The following is a 27182-nucleotide window of genomic DNA, read 5'->3' on the forward strand; positions in this document are numbered from 1 at the left end:
AAAAATGACCATGGCTTACCGTGGTAATTCTGTGATTAGCATGTAGCCGCCCACGGATATCGCGACAACATCTAACTAGTTTAAAGTCCGTGTAAAGTCAAAATAAATATGTGTTTTGAGTTTGTCAGACTAAATAAGAAAGTGTTATTAACCACCCAGCCAAATTTGAATGATTAAAAATAACGATAAGTTCATGAAATTAGGTCTCAAAATGGTTGAAATGCTTTTTACACATCGTTGAGAAACGTATGACCTATTTAATGTGTTTAGAAGAAAATGACTGAATTCACTTTACACGGTCTTTAAGTTCTATTTTTCATAAACTGTGCTGTACTTATCTCATTGTTATAATACTGGTAATAATACGATAGGTACAGTGCAGCTAGTGGCGACTTCATGCCGCGTTAAGGGGGTCGAACACCGGACGAGAAGCGCCGCGCTGCGCCGCGTCTAGGACAACTCGAGGTATCGCGTACTTTCTCAGTTTATGGCCAGCAATATTGTTATGTTTAAGGACATTATGAAATTAAGATAATGTCAGTACTATGTTATGATTGTACTGTATAATTAAATACAACCGTTGCTGAGTCTGCAGTCTGAACACTTTACCTCAGAGCGTCCGTTAACTGAATGAATTGAGAATATCACCTGAAAATACAATAACATCAGCAATTTTCATTCAAGCAGCTGATTTCTGTAAATTAATGTAAAACTAAATTTATATTGCAGCACATGGTGAAGTCAGTATATACATTAACGACGATTTGAGACAAATAAGTGTAAATTTAATATAAATCTATCTACATGGCGCTCTGTGTCGCTGCAGGATTTTGAACAAGGTCCTGAACCGTTGCTGGGCGCCGCGGACAGACAGCGAATGGCGCCGCCGGTGTGTGTACACTCATAGAGAATAATGTGTTTGAATTTTAAATACGCTTCTCTTCCGGTGTGCGACCCCCTTTAGCCGCGGCTAGAGCGACGAGGGTACACAATAGTTATGTTAACCAGCTGCGCTGTGCTTATCATATTATACAGTGCTCTACTGGCTTAAGTAGTGAGAGTTAAAGAAGTTAACAAGCCAAAGTCAAATTGTTGCTAACCTCTATTGCTATGTTTTCTTCAGGTCATTATAAATGGACAGCTTTGTCGCTGATAAGCTAACTGAGTGGCGGATGTCTGGGCTGATAGAGAATTTTAGAGGTGAGCATTTCACTCTTTTAAGGGATAATTCACCCAAAAATGAAAATTTGATGTTTATCTGCTTACCCCCAGGGCATCCAAGATGTTGGTGACTTTGTTTCTTCAGTCGAACACAAATGATGATTTTTAACTCCAACCGTTGCCGTCTGTCAGTCTTATAATGCGAGTGAATGGTAACACAATTTATAAGAGTCAAAAAATATGCTTAGACAAATCCAAACTGAACCCTGCGGCGCGTGACGACACATTGATGTCCTAAGACAAGAAACGATCGGTTTGTGTGAGAAACCTAAGCGATTGCTGAACGCAGTTGGACATAGTGGTGTTTTAGAGGTAAAAAATTATATAAATAATTTTCGGTTTCTCGCACAAACCTATTGTTTCGTGTCTTAGGACATCAATGTGTCGTCACAAGCCGCAGGGTTTAATTTGGATTTGTCTAGGCATATTTTTTGACTCTTGATAAATTGTGTTACCATTCACTCGCATTATAAGACTGACAGACGGCAATGGTTGGAGTTAAAAATCATCATTTGTGTTCTACTGAAGAAACAAAGTCACCTACATCTTGGATGCCCTGGGGGTAAGCAGATAAACATAAAATTTTCATTTTTGGGTGAACTATCCCTTTAACTGCCCTCATATCATCTCTCTATACCTAAATATTTTTCTTTAATATGGCTTAAATGTGTCAGTGTAAGATTTTGTGACAGTCACAACTTCTTTGACAGTGGGGAATGCATGATGCATATAATAACCCTTATAGTTAAAAGATACTTGTGCCTTGTCTTTAAGCTGTTATGCATAATAATGGGCCAGATATTCACCTTTGCATTAATGTCATTATTACACTTGTTAATGAAAGAAAAGATGGACAGTATAGAATGTCATTCACACAAAATGGGTAATGCTGCAGAAGAACCACATTAGTTAACTAGCAAATTGGGCCACTTTTTTTTTTTTTTTTTTTTAAACAAAAAACAAAACAAAAAAACAACAGCATTCCCTTAAAAGTGATTATTTATTAGCTTGATAATCAAAGAGTGTCTGGTGAGTGGTTCACAATTGTCTCGACTTATTAACAATACTCATGTTGTCTTGTTTTCTGTCTTTCAGGTGAAGACAGAGATGAGGAGGCATTTCTTCTCTTAGATGAGGACACTATCAAAAATCTTGTCCCTCAAGTTCAATCCAGTTATTGAATGTTGTCAAATGTTTGAGAGAGAATGAGTTGTTTATTTTCCTATTTTTTCTAATGTCTAATGTTATTACAGTGTGACCTAAGATAAATAGGTCCAAGTGTGTAGAGTTTAATTTAATTTAATGCAATAAAAATGTAAAAGTGCTTGAAGTGTGTAAGTTTCTGAAGTTTTATTTTCTGAAATAAGGCATACTGGCATAGTAACCCAAGTTAGGTTATTTTTGACCTTTGACCTTTGGTTAAAAAGGGACCTACTAATTTCTGGGTTATTTCAACTCAGATATTGGGGTTGTTCTTTTGACCCAGAAGTTGGGTTATATTAACTACAATTTTGGGTTATTTTTGACCCAGGAGTTTTTAGTGTGTAATGTAGTATATCTTACTAATGCTGTTCACTTTTCATAATCAAATAGATTAATTTAAAACATAGCATAGGCTTATTAAAACAATTATGCAACTACGTTTTATTTAATGGCTACACGTTGGTGATGTCGTGAGCAAGAGCGGATCGCAAGTCACGAGTTGGATCATACATAATTTATTTTTAGACTTACATTTTAATATTGGGGGCATCCAAGTTAATTGACATACTTGATTTAAAAAAATATATATTTTAAAGTAACACAATAGTTACTTTCCCTGGTAATTGGTTACTTTTATAATGATGTAACTCCATTACTAAGTTACTATTTGTAAGAACTAGTAACTACTAATTACTTTTTAAAAAGTAACATGCCCAACACTGCTCAGATCATCAGGATCAAGTCACTTAGAAATACCAAGGGTTCACTCAAAGCAAGGAGAGTCTGCTTTTAGCTGTTACGCCAGCCGCAGCTGGAACCAGCTTCCTGAAGAGATCGATGTGCTCCAACAGTATTCAAATCCAGACTCGAAACATATCTATGTCCGAGCTGATTGCACTTTATTTTATATGTATCATCTATTTATTATTTTAATTCTTTTTCTTGTTTTTATTTCATTTTTAATGCATTTTATTTCAATTATTTAGGTATTCTTATGTTTACCATTGTGTATGATATGTGCTATACATATAAAATTGCCTTGCCTTAAATTCATGAATGTTAGCGACCCGGATCTATATCTAACACGGATGGATCTCTAACTGTCACGATAATATAAAACTACCCTGATATTAGAGTAACAATTACAGAAGAATAAAATAAATCATATTTTGTTAACTTTTGGAGCTTGGAATGGCTCAGTTTGAGTAGATGTTTTGTGCCATGATCACTGTACTTGTCAGAGCTCAATTCCCAAGACATTCAGCCAATAATAGTTTTGAGAATATAAAATCAAAATATTTGATTTTGAAAATGTTGAAAATGATATAGTTTTGAGAATATGTTTGAGATTGTGAAAAGGCTCATATTTGCAATCTCAAACATATTCTCAAAACTATATCATTTTCAACATCTTCAAAATCAAATATTTTAATCGGAAACAGCCTCACCAGATCAAGTGACAGTGACATATGTGAAATTCTTAACCAAGGATGCATTAAATTGTTCAAAAGTGATAGTAAAGACATTTATAATGTTACAAAATATTTATTTTCTTTTTTTAAAAAAACAAAAATGTTCTATTCACAAAGAATACTGTATAAAAAAAACTATCACCATGACCACCAAAATATTGAGCAGCACAAGTGTTTTCAACTTTGATGATAATAAGAAATGTTTCTTTAGCACCAAATCAGCATATTAGAATGATTTCTGAGGGATCATGTGACACTGAAGACTGGAGTAATGGCTTTTAAATTCAACTTTGCCATCACATTAATTAATTAAATTGTAAAATATATTCAAATATAAAAGTTATTTAAATGCTAATAATATTTCACAATATTACTGTTTTACAATTGTTTTTTTTTTTTTTTTAATGTTTTTTTATTAAGCCTTTGTTAGCATAAGAGACTTCAAAAACATAAAAATGTCTTACTGAGCCCAAATATATAAATGGACATCCCACCAACTGTGTTAACTTTCATTAAGTTTTTTGTTACTGTAGGTGGCAAAGACTTATTATGCTCTTAAGGAAGACTCCAACTGTGCTGATTTGTCAATACAAGTGACTGTAGAGAGAAAAGTGGAACACAAACGTGAGTTATGAATTATCCAAAAAAAAAAAAAAAAAACTCAAACTTAATTTAACTTTACATTTAACTTATTCATTTATTTTTGTTACATTTTGTCACTGTGCAAATATTCTTACAAAAATCTATTTTAGCTAAAGAACAAGAAAGTTCCAGTTCCAAAGAGGACACTAAAACATCAGAAGAGAGGAAGGGAGACTCATTCCATTCCAAAGACCCCTCTAAAAAGTCAGAAGGGAAGAGGGGAGAATCTTCTAATTCAGAAGAGAGGAAGAGAGAAACACCCCATTCCAGAGAGCCCTCTAAAAAGTCAGAAGGGAAGAGGGGAGAATCTTCTAATTCAGAAGAGAGGAAGAGAGAAACACCCCATTCCAGAGAGCCCTCTAAAAAGTCAGAAGGGAAGAGGGGAGAATCTTCTAATTCAGAAGAGAGGAAGAGAGAAACACCCCATTCCAGAGAGCCCTCTAAAAAGTCAGAAGGGAAGAGGGGAGAATCTTCTAATTCAGAAGAGAGGAAGAGAGAAACACCCCATTCCAGAGAGCCCTCTAAAAAGTCAGAAGGGAAGAGGGGAGAATCTTCTAATTCAGAAGAGAGGAAGAGAGAAACACCCCATTCCAGAGAGCCCTCTAAAAAGTCAGAAGGGAAGAGGGGAGAATCTTCTAATTCAGAAGAGAGGAAGAGAGAAACACCCCATTCCAGAGAGCCCTCTAAAAAGTCAGAAGGGAAGAGGGGAGAATCTTCTAATTCAGAAGAGAGGAAGGGAGAAACACCCCATTCCAAAGAGCCCTCTAAAAAGCCAGAAGGGAAGAAGGGAGAAACTGCTAATTCAGAAGAGAGGAAGGGAGACACATCTCATTCCAAAGAGCCATCTAAAAAGTCAGAAGGTAAGAAGGGAGAAACTGCTAAGTCAGAAGGGAAGAAGGGAGAAACTGCTAATTCAGAAGAGAGGAAGGGAGACACATCCCATTCCAAAGAGCCCTCTAAAAAGTCAGAAGGGAAGAAGGGAGAAACTGCTAATTCAGAAGAGAGGAAGGGAGACACATCTCATTCCAAAGAGCCATCTAAAAAGTCAGAAGGTAAGAAGGGAGAAACTGCTAAGTCAGAAGGGAAGAAGGGAGAAACTGCTAATTCAGAAGAGAGGAAGGGAGACACATCCCATTCCAAAGAGCCCTCTAAAAAGTCAGAAGGGAAGAAGGGAGAAACTCAATTCAGAAGAGAGGAAGGGAGAAACTGCTATCAGAAGAGAGGAAGGGAGACACTGCTAATTCAGAAGAGAGGAAGGGAGAAACATCCCATTCCAAAAAGTATTTTAAAATTTCACAAAGGATGAAGGAAGAAACTGCTAATTCAGAAGAGAGGAAGGGAGAAACACCCCATCCCAAAGAACATTTTAAAACTGCACTAAGGATGAAGGAAGAAACTGCTCATCGAGAAGAGAGGAAGGAAAAAACTTCCAATTCCAAAGAACCTTCTAAAAATGCAGAAGAGAGGAAGGGAGAAACATCCCATTCCAAAGAGCCCTCTAAAAAGTTAGAAGGGAAGAAGGGAGAAACTGCTAATTCAGAAGAGAGGAAGGGAGACACATCCCATTCCAAAGAGCCCTCTAAAAAGTTAGAAGGGAAGAAGGGAGAAACTGCTAATTCAGAAGAGAGGAAGGGAGACACATCCTATTCCAAAGAGCCATCTAAAAAGTCAGAAGGGAAGAAGGGAGAAACTGCTAATTCAGAAGAGAGGAAGGGAGAAACTGCTAATTCAGAAGAGAGGAAGGGAGACACATCCCATTCCAAAGAGCCCTCTAAAAAGTCAGAAGGGAAGAAGGGAGAAACTGCTAATTCAGAAGAGAGGAAGGGATACACATCCCATTCCAAAGAGCCCTCTAAAAAGTCAGAAGGGAAGAAGGGAGAAACTGCTAATTCAGAAGAGAGGAAGGGAGACACATCCCATTCCAAAGAGCCCTCTAAAAAGTCAGAAGGGAAGAAGGGAGAAACTGCTAATTCAGAAGAGAGGAAGGGAGAAACTCCTAATTCAGAAGAGAGGAAGGGAGACACATCCCATTCCAAAGAGCCCTCTAAAAAGTCAGAAGGGAAGAAGGGAGAAACTGATAATTCAGAAGAGAGGAAGGGAGACACATCCCATTCCAAAGAGCCATCTAAAAAGTCAGAAGGGAAGAAGGGAGAAACTGCTAATTCAGAAGAGAGGAAGGGAGAAACTGCTAATTCAGAAGAGAGGAAGGGAGACACATCCCATTCCAAAGAGCCCTCTAAAAAGTCAGAAGGGAAGAAGGGAGAAACTGCTAATTCAGAAGAGAGGAAGGGAGACACATCCCATTCCAAAGAGCCCTCTAAAAAGTCAGAAGGGAAGAAGGGAGAAACTGCTAATTCAGAAGAGAGGAAGGGAGACACATCCCATTCCAAAGAGCCCTCTAAAATGTCAGAAGGGAAGAAGGGAGAAACTGCTAATTCAGAAGAGAGGAAGGGAGACACATCCCATTCCAAAGAGCCCTCTAAAAAGTCAGAAGGGAAGAAGGGAGAAACTGCTAATTCAGAAGAGAGGAAGGGAGACACATCCCATTCCAAAGAGCCCTCTAAAAAGTCAGAAGGGAAGAAGGGAGAAACTGCTAATTCAGAAGAGAGGAAGGGAGACACATCCCATTCCAAAGAGCCCTCTAAAAAGTCAGAAGGGAAGAAGGGAGAAACTGCTAATTCAGAAGAGAGGAAGGGAGACACATCCCATTCCAAAGAGCCCTCTAAAAAGTCAGAAGGGAAGAAGGGAGAAACTGCTAATTCAGAAGAGAGGAAAGGAGACACATCCCATTCCAAAGAGCCCTCTAAAAAGTCAGAAGGGAAGAAGGGAGAAACTGATAATTCAGAAGAGAGGAGGGTAGAAACATCCCATTCCAAAAAGCCATCTAAAGATTCAGAAGAGAGGAATCTGGAGGAAAATTTCACCCAGTTGGGCAGTGAGTGGTTTGATGCTCACAGCAGACGAGGAGAAAACAAACAAAATTATGTGGTCTATACAGTGTGTGTCAGGTGAGGAAAAAAATAGACTTCTGACAAACAACAGTTGCCTTAATCATAATCTGCTCTTTTAAATGTTATTAGAATCATCTGTTCCTTCACAGTCTCACACAGGGGAGGAAGCTCTCTGGAATGGCTATTGCTGACATCACTCTACTTAGTGGCTTTCAAGCAATCAATACAGATCTGGAAAGGGTTAGCCATAATCTTATCCAAAAACTTTTGACCTGACATGGCATTTTGAAAGAATTTGTATTAATTGTTTAAATAAATAATTTTATTTTCATTAACTTTTTGGAATGTTTTATTTAAAATATTTAATTAAAATACATATTTTTATCTTCTAAAATATCTTCTTTAATCGTCTGCATCTTATGAAATGCCATTCTGCATTTTGCTTTCTTCTGTTGTTTCTATTTTTCTCATTTTCTGTTATTATTGCATTTACAGCTGAAAGACCTTGTGGGCAAGTATATTTCTCACTATGAGCTCACAGATGGAAGAGTGCTGTTGTACTTCAATGAGGTGAGGAGCACAAACACAGTTCTACCCTCAGTTTCACAGACAAGGCTTGATCTAGTCCTAGACTAAAAAGCATGTTTGAGCTGTTTTAACTGAAAGCAACTTGCACTGACATACCTTAAAATACGTCAGAGCCATTGTTTTGTCTCTAGAGGCACACCAGTGATGTTTGTTTGTTTGTTTGTTTGTTTTTCTAGGGTACATTTATAAAAGTTACTTAAATACCCTAATTGAAATAAGGCTTAATCCTGCCTTAGCCTAAGTCCTGTCTGTAAAAACTGACCCTAATTAATCATATCTACCTATATTTAAAAAAAAAAAAAAAAAAAAAAATCAAACCTTTATCTCTGTCACCCCTCAGATAGATGAAGATGGGACCTGTATAGCATTTGGAGCTAAGCAAAGTGTGCCCATTGGATTAGTTCAACCAGCTCCTGCGACAGTTTATGATTACTATGAACCAGGCAAGTTTTTCATCTGTAAAAACGTTTTTGAGAAACATTTAAAATATATGTGTGCGTAAATTTGATGGGGAAATGGATTAATAAACATACTTTTTTTTTCTTTTTTCTTTTTTTTTTGAAAATGTAAAAATGCCAAAAGCTTTCTGTGATGGGTATAGGTTTAGGAATAGGGGTAGGATTAAGGGATAGAATATACAGTTTGTACAGGATAACCATTACGTCTATGGAGAGTCCCTACAAGGATAGTGAACCAGACGTGTGTGTGTGTGTGTGTGTGTGTGTGTGTGTGTGTGTGTGTGTGTGTGTGTGTGTGTGTGTGTGTGTGTGTGTGTTCAACCAGATTATAAAAAGCATATTCTATTTTTAATCTTGATTTTATTAAACCCTTTAAAATTAACACAGAATCAATTGACCCCACACCACGAAGTTTACTTTTCCATGACAACCATATTGCCATTTTGGCTCTACCAAACAAAAAGTTAATTAAAACATGAATTTGTTTTCTATTCCAACTATATTTAGGTCCATAAATAAAAGACATTATAGAAAATACTTCCCCCATATTCTGACACCATTCTTCCATTTGAGCAAACAATGGTTGTAGTCTCATACATTGGGAAAATAAATGAAAAATGGTTTCAGTTTCTCCACAAAAAGGACACTCATTCCCTATCTGTGGATCAATGTGTGCTCTGTATCTGTTTGTAGCTATTATACCATGCACAATCCTCCACTGAAGGTCTCCAGTCCTTTTCTCAATGGGAGGTTTGTACAGGGTTCTCCAGCTACCTTTAGGGGAAGCTTCTAATCCAAATTCCTCCTGCCATTTTGATTCCTTCCAAAGAATGAAGATGTGAAGCCTGTATACATGAGACATTTTTTTTTTTTTTTTTTTCCAGCATTACTAAAATGAGTTGAGGAGTTAAATGTAAGCAGACTCCCTTCTTGTTCTGAAAATTCTTCAACAGCAATTTTAAATTTTAGCTCTGGGAAAGAGGATTCCTCGTCATCCATTTTTTCTAATGCAAATGTTTAGTCCATTGGTAAACAATCAAACAAACTTTTCAATAATCTTTGTGTTAGTCTGATTGACCTCACACCCATCTCTGCAGATATCCATCCTTCTGTTGTAACTAAGTCTCTGATTTTGACAATTCCTGCATTCCTCAAAGCATTCCTCACATATTTGGACTTCCAAGTCCATTGCAGGATTATACACCAGGTTCCTCTTTTACCCAAAGTCCTTCAGCTCCATTTGACTTCCTTAAAATACTAAGAACTCTCCATGCTTTCAACATTGAGTAATAAAAAGGTGTCAAACCAGACAAGTCCAAGCTTTGGTTATCCATAAGAAAAAGATGACGGTCTAGTCCCATTTTCTCCACTTTTTTCAATAGGGCACAGGCTACCTCAGACCAGCTTATGTTCTCTCCGTAAAGAAGTCTTTTAGCTGTCTCAAGTCTGAAAGCCTTTAGCTTACTTTTAATGTCCACCAGTCCTTGGCCTCCTTCTTGTCTTGGTAAAAACAAAACTGGAGCTTTAATCCAATGTTGACCGGACCAGAAAAAATTAATTAATTATTTTTGGATAACTTTCACCAATTCTTCAGGAGGTTCTAAAATGGTCATCTTATGCCATAAAGAGGCAGCAACAAGATTGTTGCAAACAAGTACCCTTCCCTGTAGGATAACTGGGGTAGCAACCATTGCCAGCGAGACAACCGAGCACACACTTTCTCCGCCAAGCCTTCCCAATTCTGTCTTCTATAGTCTTCTCTACCTAAAAACACCCCTAAATATTTAAAAGCAGAACTTTTCCACTGCAATCTACCTGGAAGCAAAGGTTTTTTATTATCTTCACCACACCACATTGTATCACTTTTGTTCCCAATTTACTTTACCAGATGAAGCTTTATTATAACACGTTAAAGTTCTTTCCGGTATTTGAACATCTTTATCATTTCTTATAATGACTGTAATATCATCAGCATATGCTGAGACTTTAATATTAACATTTGACTTTGGATCAAATCTTTAAGCCCATTAATTTTCTCCTCAATTTACAAAGAAGAGGTTCAATGGCTAAAACATAAAGCTGTCCCGAGTGTGGACAACCTTGTTTTATTCCCTTTTCCACCTTAACAGTGTCCCTAAGACCGCCCACCATTTTTAGCATACATGTTGCATCTTTATAAAGTAATTTTACCATTAAAATAAAAGCATCTCCATACCCAAAAGCCTTCATGACACTGAAAAGAAATTTGTGATAAATTCTATCAAAGGCTTTCTCTTGATCCAATGACAAAATTCCCATATTAATATTTTTTATCATAAAGGCTAAATCAATAACATCACGCATCAAATGCAGATTATCAGTAATATATCTATCCTTCATACAGTATGATCGATCCTTGTTTATAATACCATTTAACACTTTATTCAATCTGATAGAAAGACACTTTGATAAAATGTTATATTCTGAACACAATAAAGTAAGATCTCCTTTCTTGGGCAGTAAAGTTAGTATTGCCCGATGACAACTCTTGGGCAAATAACCTTTACTAAAAGATTCTTTCAGAACATCAAAAACATCATACCCAATTATATTCCAAAAATGTTTATAAAACTCATTAAGGCAGGCGTACACGGTGTGAATTCTGATGGTCGGAAGAACGTATGTCCACGCACACGTCACGAGTGAGTTTACGGACGAGGTGATATACTACACCATTTTTCAACCTGCCGATTTCCGAAGCAATCGCACAAAGTTCAGTGTGTGTGTGTGTGTGTGTGTGAGGGAGAGAGAGAGAGAGAGAGAGCATGCGAGCAAATCAGAATAGCCTACCCTTTGTGACATGCTGGATTGAAAATAGTCCTATGTGAAATAAGTTTTTTTTTTTCATCGACTATAGTTGTTCATGCCATTAGTTGACTAATCACATTTAATTTCTTAAATACTGGAGAGAATATAATAATTAGCATATATATAGCACTCAAGCGCACGCATAAAGCTTGCCAAAGAACTGGCAAAAGAAATTACTATGAATGTGAAAGCAAGGAGACATTTTAATTGTTTTTTAATAATCGAATGTTTCCTAAATCAGTGTCGGCTGCAAAGATGAAGTTGACATTGCTGACTCTCATCATCTTCGCAGTGGATGTGCCTAGAGAATGCACATTTAATTCGGATTACATCATCAAATAGTAGCTTATTTCTTTTCATTTTGAATTATTTTGTTTAAAAGAAGACATTTCAGGCTTTTTATAGATATATTTCTCATGTCTGTGAGGCAAGCAGCCTGTACTCCGAGTTTCAGTTAATTTAGCCAATAAGACACGCTCCAGTTGACGTGCCAGTAATTTTTTAAAAGTAACGCAATAGTTAGTTTCCCTGGTAATTAGTTACATTTATAATGATGTAACTCAGTTACTAAATCCGTTACTATTTGTGAGAAGTAACTAGTAACTATAACTAATTACTTTTTTAAAGTAACGTGCCCAACGCTGATTGTGGCACTCCATCAAACTCATCTCCTGAACCTTCCTCAACAGTTTGCTTTTTTGTTTGATTCCTTTCCTCAACATCGTTTTTATTCTCAATTTTGTTAAGAACATAATTTGAGTATTTGTCAAAACCAGAACTACATCCAGCTTGCTCATCAGTATTTACATGGTTATCGTATTCACTCACCTCATCTGATGCATTTAGGCCTACATCTTTTGATGATGTTTCAGCTTGCTCCTCTGTTCCTTTTTCCTTCCGTATTACCGTAATTTCCATTCTATTGTTATTGCCGTTAAATCCATTTTGAGGTATGTCAGCAGATGATTGTTCTTCATTATCCACATTTTTATGTGGACAGGAAATTTGCTTGTGTCCCAAATCACCACATTCAAAACACTTTAGATTTTCTGTGCTTGCGTAAACCATGTAAGAGCTCTCTCACGGAAAGAAATCTCTAAATCGCGCTCGGGTGAAGTTAAAAACATTAGTACTTGTCGACGAAATGAAAGTACATGTTTTTGTATCCAAGCGGGATCATTCTAATTGGACTCGCAATTTTTCCATATCTCATCAGTTCTTTAACAATAGCATCATTTGAGACGAAAGGCGGAACATTGGATATTGTGATTTTTGTTGCCGGTGTAGCTAAAGTTTCACGGGCACAAATGTTTCTCTCACTCAAAAACCACTCTCAGTTAATTGATTGACCAACTGTTCCATTTTTATAAACATAACAATTGCCCTATTCATGCGAGAGGCCAAGACAAAACTGTCGCATCCAATTTGTTCTAGTACCACAAGCACTTCTTCCACGCTTACACCAGATTCTGGTACATACCTGCACCCATTACGCCATGTCAGGTGTGGTATGTTTTGCCCAGAGGCAAATGCCATATCGGCACACAACAAAACCGCACCAAGCTTGGTCAAACTTAGACGTCGCCGCTCTAGTATGAAACAATATAATCCAAAGAAGGGGAAAAAAGAACATAAAGAAATTGAAGGAAAACCAATTTCCTACACCCATTTTTGCCAATACGCTCCACTCTCAAACACACACACGCTCCCAGCATGCACCTTTCAGAGAGAGGTTTAACAAGCACTTTATTACTATAAAACCTACAATCACATTATATTACTGAAAAAAAAAATCCTTAAAAAAATAAATAATAATTAGAAAAATTGCTTTAAACATTCACAACAAGCTGATCATCTTGAACTGTACATTGTACCTCATTAATATAGAAAATATATTTCATTCCCCCAATAAAAACTTTATCAGAAAATTCCTCATTTAATCTTCTAAACCAAGTTTTATCCCTCTGGGGTCTGAGGATTTTTGGGGCCCTGGAGAAGTTTTCACATGACCTGACATTTGTGCTTTTTTCAGTTGTTCATAAACATATTAATGACAAAAGTGTGTGTTCAGTGTGTTCAGCACAAACTAGGCTACAATAATATGTGAGGAACATGTATGTACATGTTTTTTTTTTTTTGAAGGAATAACGTTTATGCATGGTTATTGAAAAAACTAAAAACTTAAGTCACTGAAATAAGGCCAAAAATGATATTAAATCTGTGTTCACAAGACTTCTGGGTATTGGAGGTTGTAGACTAGAGTTTTTGCTTCAAAATGATGTAAAAATTATCCTGCCTACTCGTTCATATAAAACAATAGAGAGATTTAAATTTTCTAAGACACTTTTTTGTCAAGAAACACAGTATGCGTGAAGGCGTGAATCTTCATGAATAATGCTGTGATTCACACCTGAGAAGACAAAAGATCCACATAATGACCTGCATAAGGACCCGCATAATAATGAGCCCTCTCAGTCAGGTAGGCTGTGAAAAACCCTCTGTGATCATGCTGATAACAGGATTAACAAAAAAACTCTTGACAAAACATGATTTTTGTGATCTCATGCACGTATTATTGCACACCATGAGAAGAAAATTTTGTATAGCCCTATGTTAAATTACAGTACCAGTCAAAAGATTGGACACCTTTTTTAAAAAGAAGTCTGAAGTCTCTAACCAAATAATGGTCTTCTATTTTAATATACTTTAAAATATAATGTATTTCTGTGATGCAAAGCGTCTGAACATTCCTACCTCTATGGCATTTCATATAGGCTACTATATTTGTTATATTATATAGCCTAAATATTAATGTGCAGTTGACAAACTATGCATCATTAAAAAGATCTAAGACTCAAGCTTCACATTTTGACCTCTGTTTTACTCTTAAAATCTTATATTGACCGCAATTTCTTAATATGCCTTAAAGCATGCACGTTTGGACAAATATTGATGGATTCTCATATGTTTATGTCAATTTTCTATACAGAGGAGTAATATTTATTCAATATTTATTGTCATCATCACTGTGAGCGCTGGATACTGTGTTTTCAATTCATACTTGCAGCCGGGAGGGCACTCTGTGCACGTTAGTCCACAAATGCCTCCTAAAGAAGAATGGCATACCATGTGACTTTTCAGGAACTAACAGAGGCTTCTAGGGATTGCTAATCATGGCTATAACATGCAGATAAACACTTTTGAAGATAATAAATACACGATTGCGACGATGTATGCATGTATTGACTCAGAATTTGCGTCTGAATAGCGCTTGCTCCGTGGGCGTGGCCGCATTAGCAGATAATAAGCTGAATCATGGACTTCTGACAAGGCTCTCTTTTCATACAGATTACATAAACAGAGAATATTTGTTTTCGATTTGACTTACATGATTTAAAACCTGCCATTTCAATGTTTCTTTAGACATAAGTCTAATTTTCTTGTGATTAGTATTCACTAAGTTCATTTTCTGAGAACTATCAGATTGGACTTCCTTCAGAGGGAGACGAGAGATCACGCATCATGTTAGTTTTCTTTATTTTACAAAAACATTTTGTTTTTACTCTCAGTGTACACAAATAAAATAAGATATTTCACAGATTAAAATGGTGTATAACTCTTAATTGTATGTACAAAATTGACAGTATTTTTAGTCTCTTTCACACCGGTAAGAAAAAAACCAAGGTGGTATTGTTATGTTCTAAATCTTCCTGCTTCCCACAAAAACGACATACCCCAACTACTGCCAGGTTCAGGTGTGATACATGTCGGTCTGTAGCTATGGCCCCATGAATAATCCTCCACTGTAGGTCAGCAGTACACTTCTCTACAGGGGGTTTATACAGGGTTCGCCACCTGTCCCGCACGAGAAAGTCTGGTTGTAACAGTTTGGGCCATCGAGAAACTTTTTGTCTCTTCAATGTATCTCGGTGGGTGATTTTAACTGAAGTAAAATATATTGCTTTCTTAGACTCATATTTAAAATGACCTAACTGAGGGGTCTTAAAAGATAAAATCGAGTGTCCACAACTTCACCGTCATCTTCCTCATCAATGACAGGTGAAATTTTTTTTTTCTGGAATGACTTGGCCATTTCTCATGTCCTGTGTTTGTCTCAGTCCTATCTAAGTTCTGCAACCACTTGGTAATTACAAATTACATTACAAATTTCTTCCTTCAACTTTGAAACAAGATGTAAGGATTTTAAACCCTTCATGACTTGAAGTGCCTCAATGGACTTCTAGCCCCTCTCATCCAATAGATGTCCAAGTTTTTTAACACCATTCCTTAGTAAACATCTCCTCACACCCACAGAGGACAACAGTCTTGTCTCGATCATTAGGTATTACGGGTGATAGCGCCGCTTTATATGGTTCGCCATCCGCGTTTGTTGAGTTTGCTGCTCATTATTGTGTTTCTATTGTTTGTCATTCATGATGTATCATCACTACTTGTGTATAATCGTCTGATGCTGCTGAAAATAAGGGATACTGTGAACAATTTGCCTCAATGTGCAAAGAATGGACATTCAAATACACCGCCACCTCTGCTAGCTTCTGTGCCTGCCTACCTATGGCGTCCTGTCTGCGCGTTGCCTCGCAACAAGAGGTGCAGGAGACGCGGAAAGAGAGGAGGGCTGCTGGTGAAACTCAAGGCTTACCTGGCTTCCTCGCATGTGGATTAATCCGGCTGTTCGCTGACTGGAATACCCAGGGATTTTACAAAATTTGACCTGCGGCGCTCTTTGGAATACTGCTATCGGTGGCTCCGACCAGCTCTCCCTGACGCCGGGTGTTCGCTTCCGTGTCGCCGGCCTGTGAGGATCCAGACGCGGGGCTGCGTGCAGGGGAATCTCCGCCCGCTCAGCCGTGCCGCTCAGCAGACTATGCGCTGTAGGTCAGTACGTACAGCCCTGTTAAACACTCGTTCACTTGCAAATAAGACCTTTATCCTGAACGATTTGATCTCCACTCACAATCTGGATTGTCTCATGCTCACAGAGACCTGGCTAAAACCAGGTGATAACAGCGCTTTCTCCGAGCTCCTCCCTCCGGGCTATTCTTTCCTGAGTACGCCGCGAGTGTCCAGTCATGGCGGTGGCCTGGCTTCTGTTTTTAAACAGAAGTGCCGTTTGCTCCCATCTAAGAACTACAACAGCTTTGAGCTTCAGCTAACTTTGGTTCAATTTGCATGTCCCTTACTGTGTGCTGTAGTCTATCACCCTCCGAAATATAATAAAGATTTTATTCCGGAGCTCTCAGAGTTGCTTGCGGAATTACGGACACAATATGACAGTTTGCTGATTTGTGGAGATTTTAATATTCATGTTTGCTGCCCATCCAGTCAGTTGGCTAAGGAGTTTCAAAGCCTTCTGGTCTCTTTAGAGCTGACAGAGTCAGTAAATGCCCCCACGCATCAGCATGGACATACACTGGACCTGATAATCTCCCATGGACTGATTGTATCCATTTCAGAAATAAGTGACACTTGCATTTCAGACCACCTTCCTGTTATATTTGAATTTAAAGTCCCTCTCCCTGCAGCCAAATCTCTCATTCCAGCTGGTCGCCGCCGCACCATCACATCCACCACAGCTGGAGAATTTGCTGCTGCCTTCATGAACACCACTCTTTAATCCCAGGACATCATTGGCTCTCCTCTGTGCCCAGAGGACTTCATCTCCTCCTTCCATTACACCTGCTCAGAGATTCTTAACAACATTGCTCCTTTCAGGTGCATATCTGTCAGAACCAAATCAGACCCCTGGCTTAATGACACCACCCGCGCCATGTGACAAAGTCAACCTGTGATGATTTTCTCCATTATTTTGTTGACAAAGTAGCCTCTGTTAAACAGAGCATTAACAATATGTCTAACAGTTTTGACTTGTGCTCTTCTTCTGCACTCTCTGTGTTTAATGTGTTTGAGCCAGTGTCGTTGTCTCTCCTCGCTGAGGTGGTCCAGGGGTTGAGACCGACTTACTGTCCAATGGACACTATTCCTTCCAAGGTGCTTAAACAGGTTTTTAACACAGTGGGGCCATGTCTTCTCTCGTTCATAAACAGCTGCCTCAGCTTAGGTTCTGTACCAACTGCATTCAAGCACGCTGTGGTCAGGCCTCTTCTAAAAAAAACCAATCTTGATCCTGCTGTCCTGTCAAATTTTAGACCGGTGTCTCATTTGCCTTTCCTGTCCAAGGTTTTGGAAAAAATAGTCTTCATTCAGTTACACTCTTTTCTAGAAAACAATCAAATCTTTCAAAAATTCCAGTCTGGTTTTAGAACACGAACACAGCACTGAATCCGCTCTGCTGAAAGTACAGAATGATATTCTATTGTCCCTTGATGCGAAAAAGCCTGTGTTGCTGGTAATGTTGGACCTTACTGCAGCGTTTGACACCGTGGACCATTCAGTCCTTCTGAGACGCCTGGCCCAACAGGTTGGCCTTCAGGGAACTGTGCTGCAGTGGTTTAGGTCATATTTAACAGATAGGACATTCTCTGTTATGATTGATGACATCTCCTCCTCTTCAGCCCCTATGATCTCTGGTGTGCCACAGGGATCCATCTTGGGCCCTGTTCTATTCTCTCTGTACATGCTACCTTTAGGTTCAATTATTTCAAATCACAATGTGTCCTTCCACCTGTATGCAGATGATTTACAAATCTATCTGCCGGTTGTCCCCAATTCTTCTGAGAGTCTTGAGTCCATAAACAGATGTTTGGGCGACATCAAAGTGTGGCTGTCTCAGAACTTTCTCTGTTTGAATGAGGACAAAACAGAATGTATTGTTTTTGGCACATTCAACCTACCCAGTGTTTCAGCTCCTGGTCCTGTTGCATTGACCCCCCATTTTAACCACGTTGTGAAAAATTTGGGGGTGAAATTAGACAGAAGTCTAAAATTTGATAAGCAAATTGATTCTGTGGTCAGGGCAAGCTTCTTTCAGCTCCGTCTCCTAGCAAAGGTTAAACCCTTCTTGAGCCGTTGTGACCTGGAGAAAGCTATCCATGCTTTTGTTAGTTCCCGCATAGACTACTGTAATGCGCTTTATGTGGGAGTTAACCAAGCTAGTCTTCATCGTTTGCCGCTAGTGCAAAATGCTGCGGCCCGCCTGCTCACTAACAGTCGGAAGCACGAGCACATCACACCTGTCTTATACTCTCTGCACTGGCTCCCTGTCCAGTTCAGAATTCATTTTAAAATTTTGACATTTGTTTTTAATGCAGTCAATGGCCTTGCACCTTCCTATTTGTGTGAGATTTTGAGCCCTCACCGACCCAGCAGAGCTCTACAATCTGCTGGGCAACATCTGCTGGAGGTCCCCCGGTCACGGTGCAAACAGTGGGGCGACCGTTCTTTTGCAGTGGCCGGTCCAAAACTCTGGAACGCTCTGCCCATTGACTTACGTTCCATTACTGACCTGCCTTTGTTCAAAGCCAAACTTAAAACCCACTTATTTAGAATGGCTTTTAACACTTTTAACACTTCTCTTTATTTTAATGTTGTAATGTGCTCTGTTGACCTATTTGTATTATTACTTGTCATTTTTCTTATTACTTTATTTATCTTGTTTTTATTATCTTGTTATTATTTATTTTGTTTTTAATGTTGTACAGCACTTTGGTCAACTTTGGCTGTTAGAAGGTGCTATAGAAATAAAGTTTGATTGATTGATTGATTGATTAAAGAACAATGGTTCTGTCCATAACTATCCATGTCTCACTCCACTCTAAAAACAGTTCTCCATATCCGTAGCATGGACTTATAAAAAGGTGGAAGCTTCGACAGGCTTACTTCCTGTAATTTCATTAAAAACAGGTGTTTATCAAGTCCAAGTCCTCCTGCCCCGTTCAAAATTGCACTTGCAGTTTTGGCCCATGTCACATCCTTGTTGTAAAAAAATCTCTGTACAGCATGTATCCGAAAGGCCCGAATCCTACTCCTCACATCCACCAAGCCTTTACCACCCTCTTAAATAAAGTGTGGTAAATAAAGTTAATAAAGTGCGTCTGCATGGATCCAGTGCTGTCCACTCCAAAAAATTAATAAAAGTCCTTTTGTATGTTAGAAACAAGTTCCTCAGGTGGCTCCATAGCTATAGTCCTATGCCACATAGGACAACTGTGGCAATAGCCATTTCCATTTTTTACAATTTAGCAGACACATTCTCTAGCAGACCCTCCCAATTTTTTATTTTGAAATTGATCATTCCCCTAAAAAACTCTTAATGTTTTCAATCCATCCTGTCTCCACCGTAACCCACCAGGGAGTAGAGGAAAACCAGTACCTTCCCACCTACCAATTATAAACCTTCACTTTTAGACCAATTAACTTGAGCAAAAGAGGCTTTTTCATACACTCCAATAGTTTGATTTAAAGTTGTAATATCCTCTTGACTTGTAATAAAAACTGTTACAGTGGCATGAAAAAGTATGTGAACCCCTTGCAGAATCTGTGAAAATGAGAATTATTTTAATAAAATAAGAGGGATGTCAAAAAATGCATGTTATTTTTTGTTTAGTACTGTCCTGAGTAAGATATTTTACATAAAAGATGTTTGCATTTAGTTCACAAGACAAAACAATAGCTGAATTTATTAAAATAACCCCATTCATAAGTATGTGAACCATTGATTCTCAATACTGTGTGTGGTTACCTGATGATCCACGACTGTTTTTTTGTTTTGTTTTTTGTTTTTTGTGATGGTTGTTCACGAGTCTCTTGTTTGTCCTGAGCAGTTAAACTGAGCTCTGTTCTTCAGAAAAATCCTCCAGCTCCTGCAGATTCATCAGTTTTCAAGCATTTTTGCATATTTGAACCCTTTCCAGCAGTGACTGTAGGATTTTGAGATCTGTGTTTTCATACTGAGGACAACTGAGGGACTCAAACACAACTATTAAAAAAGGTTCAAACATTCACTGATGCTCCAGAAGGAAACACAATGCATTAAGAGTTGGGGTGTGAAAAATTTTGAACAGAATGAAGATGTCACAATTTTTCTTATTTTGTTTAAATATCATTGTTTTTCATTTAGTACTGCCCTTCGGAACCAACAGAAGATACTCGCATGTTTAAAAGTTGAGTTTGAGTCCCTCAATTGTCCTCAGTGTGAAACAGTCACTGCTGGAAAGTGACTGCAAAAATGCTTGAAAACTGATGAATCTGCAGGACCTGGTGGAATTTTCTGAAGAACAGAGCTCAGTTTAACTGCTCAGGACAAACAAGAGACTCGTGAACAACCATCACAAAACACAAAAACAGTCGTGGATCATCAGGTAACCACACACAGTATTGAGAATCAATGGTTCACATACTTATGAATGGGGTTATTTTAATAAATTCAGCTATTGTTTTGTCTTGTGAACTAAATGCAAACATCTTTTATGTAAAATATCTTACTCAGGACAGTACTAAACAAAAAATAACATGCATTTTTTATTATCCCTCTTATTTTATTAAAAATAATTCTCAGATTCACAGATTCTGCAAGGGGGTTCACATACTTTTTCATGCCACTGTATATCATCAGCATACACTGATAAAAACAATTTAAAATTATCATTTGAATTTGGAATTACAACTCCTTTAAGATTCTTCCTCATCCTTGCCTAATGCCTCTCAACACAGGTATTGGTTCACTTAATCCACCACCTGCTTTAACCATAACAAAAACATTACGGTACAACTGAATATAAGATATAAATCTATCACCAAACCCAAAATATTTTAACACATTAAAAAGATATTCTTGATCAACTCGATCAAATGCTTTTTCTTGATCAAGTGACAGTACTCCAAATATTAACATGATAAAACTGATTATTGTTGATTATATCCCGTAATAGAAAAAGATTGTCCATTATAGATCTTTCAGGTATACAATATGTTTGATAATTTTGAACCAAAACGTCTAAACAGTTTTTAAGTCTATTTGATAAACATTTGGAAAATATATTATAATCAGAACATAGCAAAGATACTGGTCTCCAGTTTTTAAGAAGTCCCAAGTTCCCTTTCTTTGGACGCACAGACAATACTGCTCAATGACAGCTTATGGGAAGAGTTTAACTTCTAATGCAGTCTAGTAACACTTCGTAAAAATCTTGTCCTATTATATCCCAGAATTGTTGAAAAAATCTATAGGTAGTCCATCAATTCCTGGAGAATGGCCAATATGTAACTGACTCATTGCTTCTGTATGTTCTTTAAAAGTAATTAAAGTGTCTATTTCCTTTTTTTGTTCATCCTCAAGCTGAGGTAATTCTTTAAGTAAACTGTAAAGTAACACTTTCAGCATCACAGCTCTCAGCACTATATAAATGTTGATAAAAATCTCTTGTTAACTTTCTCATTTCAACTGGATTTGAGGTCACTGATCCGTCCTGATGACGAAGATGACACATTTGTTTTTGATTAACACATTTTCTTTCAAGATTAAAAAAGAAAGTGCTTGGAGCATCCATATCTTTGATAGAGCAAAATCTTGCCCTTATCAATGCTCCTTTTGCCTGCTCTCGTAAAAAAAAAAGAGTTCAGTTCTTGTGTTTTCTTCTTTAACACATCACAATGTACATCTTCATTATTAGTAACAAGATTTTTTTTCCAACAACTCAAAGTCCTTTTGCAAAATATTTACTGTTGTTTAAACCATGGTTGATGTATGAAAAGCGTAAATCTGACAAAATAATCTTCGCCTTTCCCACATCCCACCATTGACAAAGATTCTCATATAGATGCTTCTTCATCTTCCACTTACCCCACTTTAAAACTTTCACACACAAAACACACACAACAATGTAAAACTTAACATTCAAATGCCAGTAATAGTTGGATCTTAATGTCTTATTTACATTTAAAACCAAAGTAATCATGTGATGGTCAGAAGAACCATTTGGTGAAATACATGCATCAATTATTCTATTGTTCCACTAGTCTGGGTAAACCCACACTGTAAAAAAAAATCCTGTAAAAAAACGGTAAAAAGTCTGGCAGCAGAGTTTCCAGACGGATTCCGTTAAATTACAGCAAATAACCATTTCACAAAATTACATACAACACTGTAAAAATACAGAACAGACTTTACAGTCAAAATTCATTAAATTACAGTATATTACTGTTGATAATAATTTATTAAACCGTGAAAAAACTGATAAATTATGTCAGATTACATAGAAAATTACTAACTTTCAGGTTAATCTCTGCAAATTGAAGGTTTTTATGAGTTATTTTATCAAAATGCTCTGTCCATCTACAGTTATTTACTTTTAAAATATAGATTTTCCATGTACAATAACTAAGAAATTATTTATAAAAATGCACTTAGCACATAAATTCAAAAACAAATGTTTGCATTTTACAGAATTAATCTTTATTTTTACAGAACCACTCACAACTACAATCAATCTATAAATTAATTACTTAGAAATGCATAAAATTAAAAACCAATTTCTGTTAAATTAACAAAATATAGTACCAAATACATTTAATCAAAGGAACATGCACATGTACGGTATTAGTCATTGTACATAAGACATTGTATGTCAAGTTACTTAAATTTTAGGAAATTCAAGCTTAGTATATAGAACATCTACATTAAAAGACAATTTATAAAAGTATACAGACTGTAATATTGCTGTTATTTTATACATATGATTACATTTTATCCAAAGTGACTACAAGGAGTACAACCCAGGTGAAAAAAAAGTACATTTCTTTAATATACTTAAAGTGCTCTATTTTAGTGCACTAATTTTGTACTTAATATACTAAAAATGTATCTTTAGTACTTCTTAAGATCATCTTAAGAACATCTAAGTGTACTCAACTGTGCTATTTTGAGACACCATGAAATATGAACTAAAATGTGCTTTTAATATACTATCTCTGTATTTAAAAAAAATTTATTTAGATACCACTTATAGTACATTTGAATCCATAGTGTACTACAAGTGGTAATTAAATATATTTTTTAAATATAGAGATAGTATATTAAAAGCACATTTTAGTTCATATTTCATGCTGTCTCAAAATAGCACAGTTAAGTACACTTAGATGTTCTCAAGATTATCTTAAGAAGTACTAAAGAAGAATTTTTAGTATATTAAGTACAAAATTAGTGCACAAAAATAGAGCACTTTAAGTACATTATAGAAATATATTTTTTTTTCATCTGGGAATGGATGCAACAATAAGTACAATGACAATTTCCAGTTAGTCTAGCACAATATGCATAGAAATGATTTTTTTCAGTTAATCAGATCATCAGTATCATCAGGACAATTGTTCACACACAAAAAATGCATCTTTAGCAGTCTCTTGAAAATGGTTTGAGTTAGTCAGGTTATTCCACCAGCATGGGACAGTCCAGGTAAAGGTCAGTTAAAGTGAGTTTGTGCCCCTTTGGGATGGCACCACAAGATGCTGTTCACTTTCAGAGCGCAAGCTTCTGGAGGGCGTATAGGTACAGGCTTGCAGAGCCAGTTGTTGTTCTGTTGTGTAGCATTTTCCGATAAGGAATGGCCTGGTCTTCCCAATGTTGTACTGGGCAAATCTTCAAGATCAGGCAGTTCCAGCACTGTAGTCTGTGAAGTTTAACTGATTGATTATAACACAAAGGATGGGTGGCTGAAACCACAAGAACTTCTGTCTTGGCAAGGTGGAGTTGAAGGTAAAGGTCATCCAGGTGAAAGTCGGAAATTTCCATCAAGCAGGCTGAGATGCGAGCAGCTACTGGTTGATCATCTGGCTGGAATGAAAAGTAGAGATGTGTGTCAGGATAGCAGTGATAGGAAAAGCCATGTTTCTGAATGATTCTAGTTACAATTACAACAAAAAATACTGTACAGAACAGCAGCATGAAAAGATGTAAACAAAGAATTTGTTGTATAAGAATTAGGGCTGCACGATATATCGAAAAATTATCGGTATCGCGATAATAGTATATGCGATATCCGTATCGCAGAGAGGTCCGATAAATAATTTTTTAAAAATGTGCCAAGCATTTGTGCGTTGCATGCATAGGTTGTTAATCCAAATTTGACCAATCAGATGGGGCCTTATTATCTTTATACCCGCCTCCCCAGAAGCTATCACGCATTTTTTTTAGCTAAAGACATGATGCCTGTTAACACTGTGAGCAGAGAAGGCTTTGTCTAGTCTAATTAACAAATTGGACCGGAGATATCAGCTGCCATCGAGAAATAATTTTTCTCTAGTCGCAATTCCAGAGATGTACGCCTGCAACGCATGCATGCGCCGAACGCGTCTTTCCGTGGGCAAAGGAGTTTCTTTGCAAGGCTCGCGTGCTTGAGCGGAACACGGAAAATGAAGTATACCCGGGCCTTAACCGTTCTAGTGGTCTGGAGCTCACGGTTCACATCGGGAGAAATGGGAACGCGGGGCCACCGCTTTGCGACCGCAAAGGGCACTTTCACTTTCGCGATCAAAGTGCACGCCACTGATAAGCATTGCAAATTCAGTATTACAGTATACACATACCAATTAAACGCACAGATCTCCTCTCGTGCGTCCTCCACACTGCTTCGCTGGTCGAGGCAATAACTTTCGTTTCGCTTTCAGATATCTCTATTATAGATGCCATCAATGCTTTTAACTTTCTAGATGTAATTACCGAAATCAAAACAGTCCATAAACTATAAATCCTCACGAAAACTTCAGTCAAGCCAGCTCGCGCGTCAACCTGAGAGATCAGCCTCCTGTCAAATTTCTCGGTTTCTGAATGCTTGATTGACAAACGCTAACGTTCGGGAATGACTTATATACCATCGACCTGTCCTAAAACGTTAGCGCGATTTGATCGATTGTTTGGAGATCGCGTGTTTCTCCGTTCGAGAGAGCTTTTCCTGTTCACATCCGCGACGTTACAGTTGATTTACCAACGAAAGCTAAAAGATGACATATTGTGACTGATTGAAGCAGCCCTTATCAAAAGTGCGGGGGACGATTTCTGACCCCCCTGTCCCCCGTGTCAACGGCGCGCCTGGTCCGACTACAATGCTTTGGTCACCGCTTGCATCTGGCCATCGGTGAGTGTTGAATGTTTATATTTGCAATAATTAAATGAAAACAGAAAAAGGCATAGGTGAATGTAGTATATAGGCATGGTATTATATTTTCGATTATATTTCAGTAACACTTTAGAATTAAAGTAAATACAGTAACAAATGAACTGCTAAATATAGCATTTCTCTAGGGAAATGTGATATCGCAAGAAATATTGTTATCGCAATATTCAACAACAATATTGCATATCGCATATTTTCCCAATATCGTGCAGCCTTAATAAGAATAGTACACTTTCCACACCTGGACTGCGATGCTGCTGTAGATCTCCACAGTCTTTCCACATGACCTGAAATCATAAAGAAATAAAAATTAGTTGGCTATTACATTAATTCAAACATGCCAGCATATGTTTTCCTGAGACAATGCAAATCCTCAACCTTCTTTGATCTGGAATTTTTATATCCAACTATCCAATGTATCTTATGATTCAGTATTGACAATTTACTCAGGTCATGTAATATTTTTTTCTATTATTAGTATTTATTATAACACTAATATATGCATACTACTCGTGTTTGCAAGCAGATGCGCTCAGAATATTTAATTTATAATGTTGTTCATATTGTACTCTCATCTGCTTTCATGTAACGTATAACTTGGACCTATAGTATGAGTTGTACAGGCTGCAGAGTGGCAGTTAGCCACATTAATCGTTCAGTGTATCAAAAGAGATTGAAAAAATGGCGGTACTATCACATCTAAACGAAGATACAAACACTTGAATGGACTTTATAAATAACTAATCTTTCTTGGTTTCAAAATAGATGGAAAATTGAAAGATACCTGCTGCAGTTTTGCTTTCAACGGCAGTTACCTTACGTTATGTGTCTGAACACCGTTTAGAAATAACCTTACTAACATTAGCTTTTTCAAAACTATAAACAATATAAATGTGTAGCCACACGATATAAAATATCACACACATGTAGAATTTAACTCTTACCTCAGCCAGTGATCGGTTGGTATTATGTCCGCTGTGGTCTTCTCGCTGAAAGGACGTGGTAGTTTTTCGTTTTTCCTCACACTGTTCCGAAGAATGGACAGACGGATGTGTTCAAATAAATTCTCCTGCCCACGACCATAGACATATAATGTCTATGCCCACGACGACTTCTCTTTACGACTGCTTTACACTACTGTTCTCACGACCCACAAGCATAGCCTGCCCTGAAATAAATTCAAATTAACCGCGACGCTCGCCCTTCCATCACTGTACGGCTCTGACCGGGAACTGTTGTGGGCGGGACTAACGGAAAAGTAATCGGCGGCAAATTTGAATCTGCGTCGCGCGCGCGCACACACACACACAGACACAAACAAACAAAGTTATGCATTTTGCAGCTCGATTTGGAAAAACATAAAATGTACATATCAATAATAGATGTGTTCAGGAAATTTAGAGGAGAATAAGTCAAGGCCAATCAGCAGTTTCAAAATAAGCATATGTGCAAGTTGAGGTTAAAATATTAGTAAAATAAACAATGCATAATATATAGAAGGCCTACACACCCTATGTACCAATACTATAATTGAACCTTAAAAAACTAACTTTCACCAACACATTATCTTAAATGGAAGAGGAAAAAACATGTTGATTTCTGTAGTTCTACATTTGTTCCCTTTTTTCTATTTTTACAGAAATCTGTAAAATATTAATCAACATTTTATGTAAATTTACACATTTTTCTGTAAAAATACAGAACATTTCTTTT

At 37.3% G+C, this 27182-nt stretch overlaps 1 protein-coding gene and 1 long non-coding RNA gene across 34 annotated transcripts in view; one reads left to right on the plus strand and one right to left on the minus strand.

Moving 5' to 3' along the window:
- Positions 1 to 27182, plus strand: part of LOC125243333 (complement C4-B-like) — a 154752-nt gene that overhangs the window by 97225 nt on the left and 30345 nt on the right. For 3 of the 33 annotated variants that reach the window (XM_048152886.1, XM_048152885.1, XM_048152917.1), the window contains 6 exons: positions 4430 to 4520; positions 4649 to 5701; positions 6052 to 7546; positions 7639 to 7729; positions 7985 to 8059; positions 8418 to 8520. In XM_048152886.1, coding sequence (XP_048008843.1) covers positions 4430 to 4520; positions 4649 to 5701; positions 6052 to 7546; positions 7639 to 7729; positions 7985 to 8059; positions 8418 to 8520 — 2908 coding nt within the window. Of the gene's footprint in view, positions 1 to 4429; positions 4521 to 4648; positions 5706 to 6016; positions 7547 to 7638; positions 7730 to 7984; positions 8060 to 8417; positions 8521 to 27182 lie in introns of all 33 variants that reach the window. The other 30 variants (XM_048152899.1, XM_048152913.1, XM_048152915.1 and 27 more) reach the window with 30 other exon arrangements.
- Positions 23528 to 26998, minus strand: LOC125243338. The gene is made up of 3 exons (XR_007179021.1): positions 26414 to 26998; positions 25711 to 25756; positions 23528 to 24130 (listed from the first exon to the last, which is right to left on the minus strand). It is a non-coding gene; the product is annotated as an uncharacterized LOC125243338 (long non-coding RNA).

This window comes from Megalobrama amblycephala, linkage group LG13 (genome assembly GCF_018812025.1).
Source record: "Megalobrama amblycephala isolate DHTTF-2021 linkage group LG13, ASM1881202v1, whole genome shotgun sequence".
Taxonomy (NCBI): Eukaryota; Metazoa; Chordata; class Actinopteri; order Cypriniformes; family Xenocyprididae; genus Megalobrama; species Megalobrama amblycephala.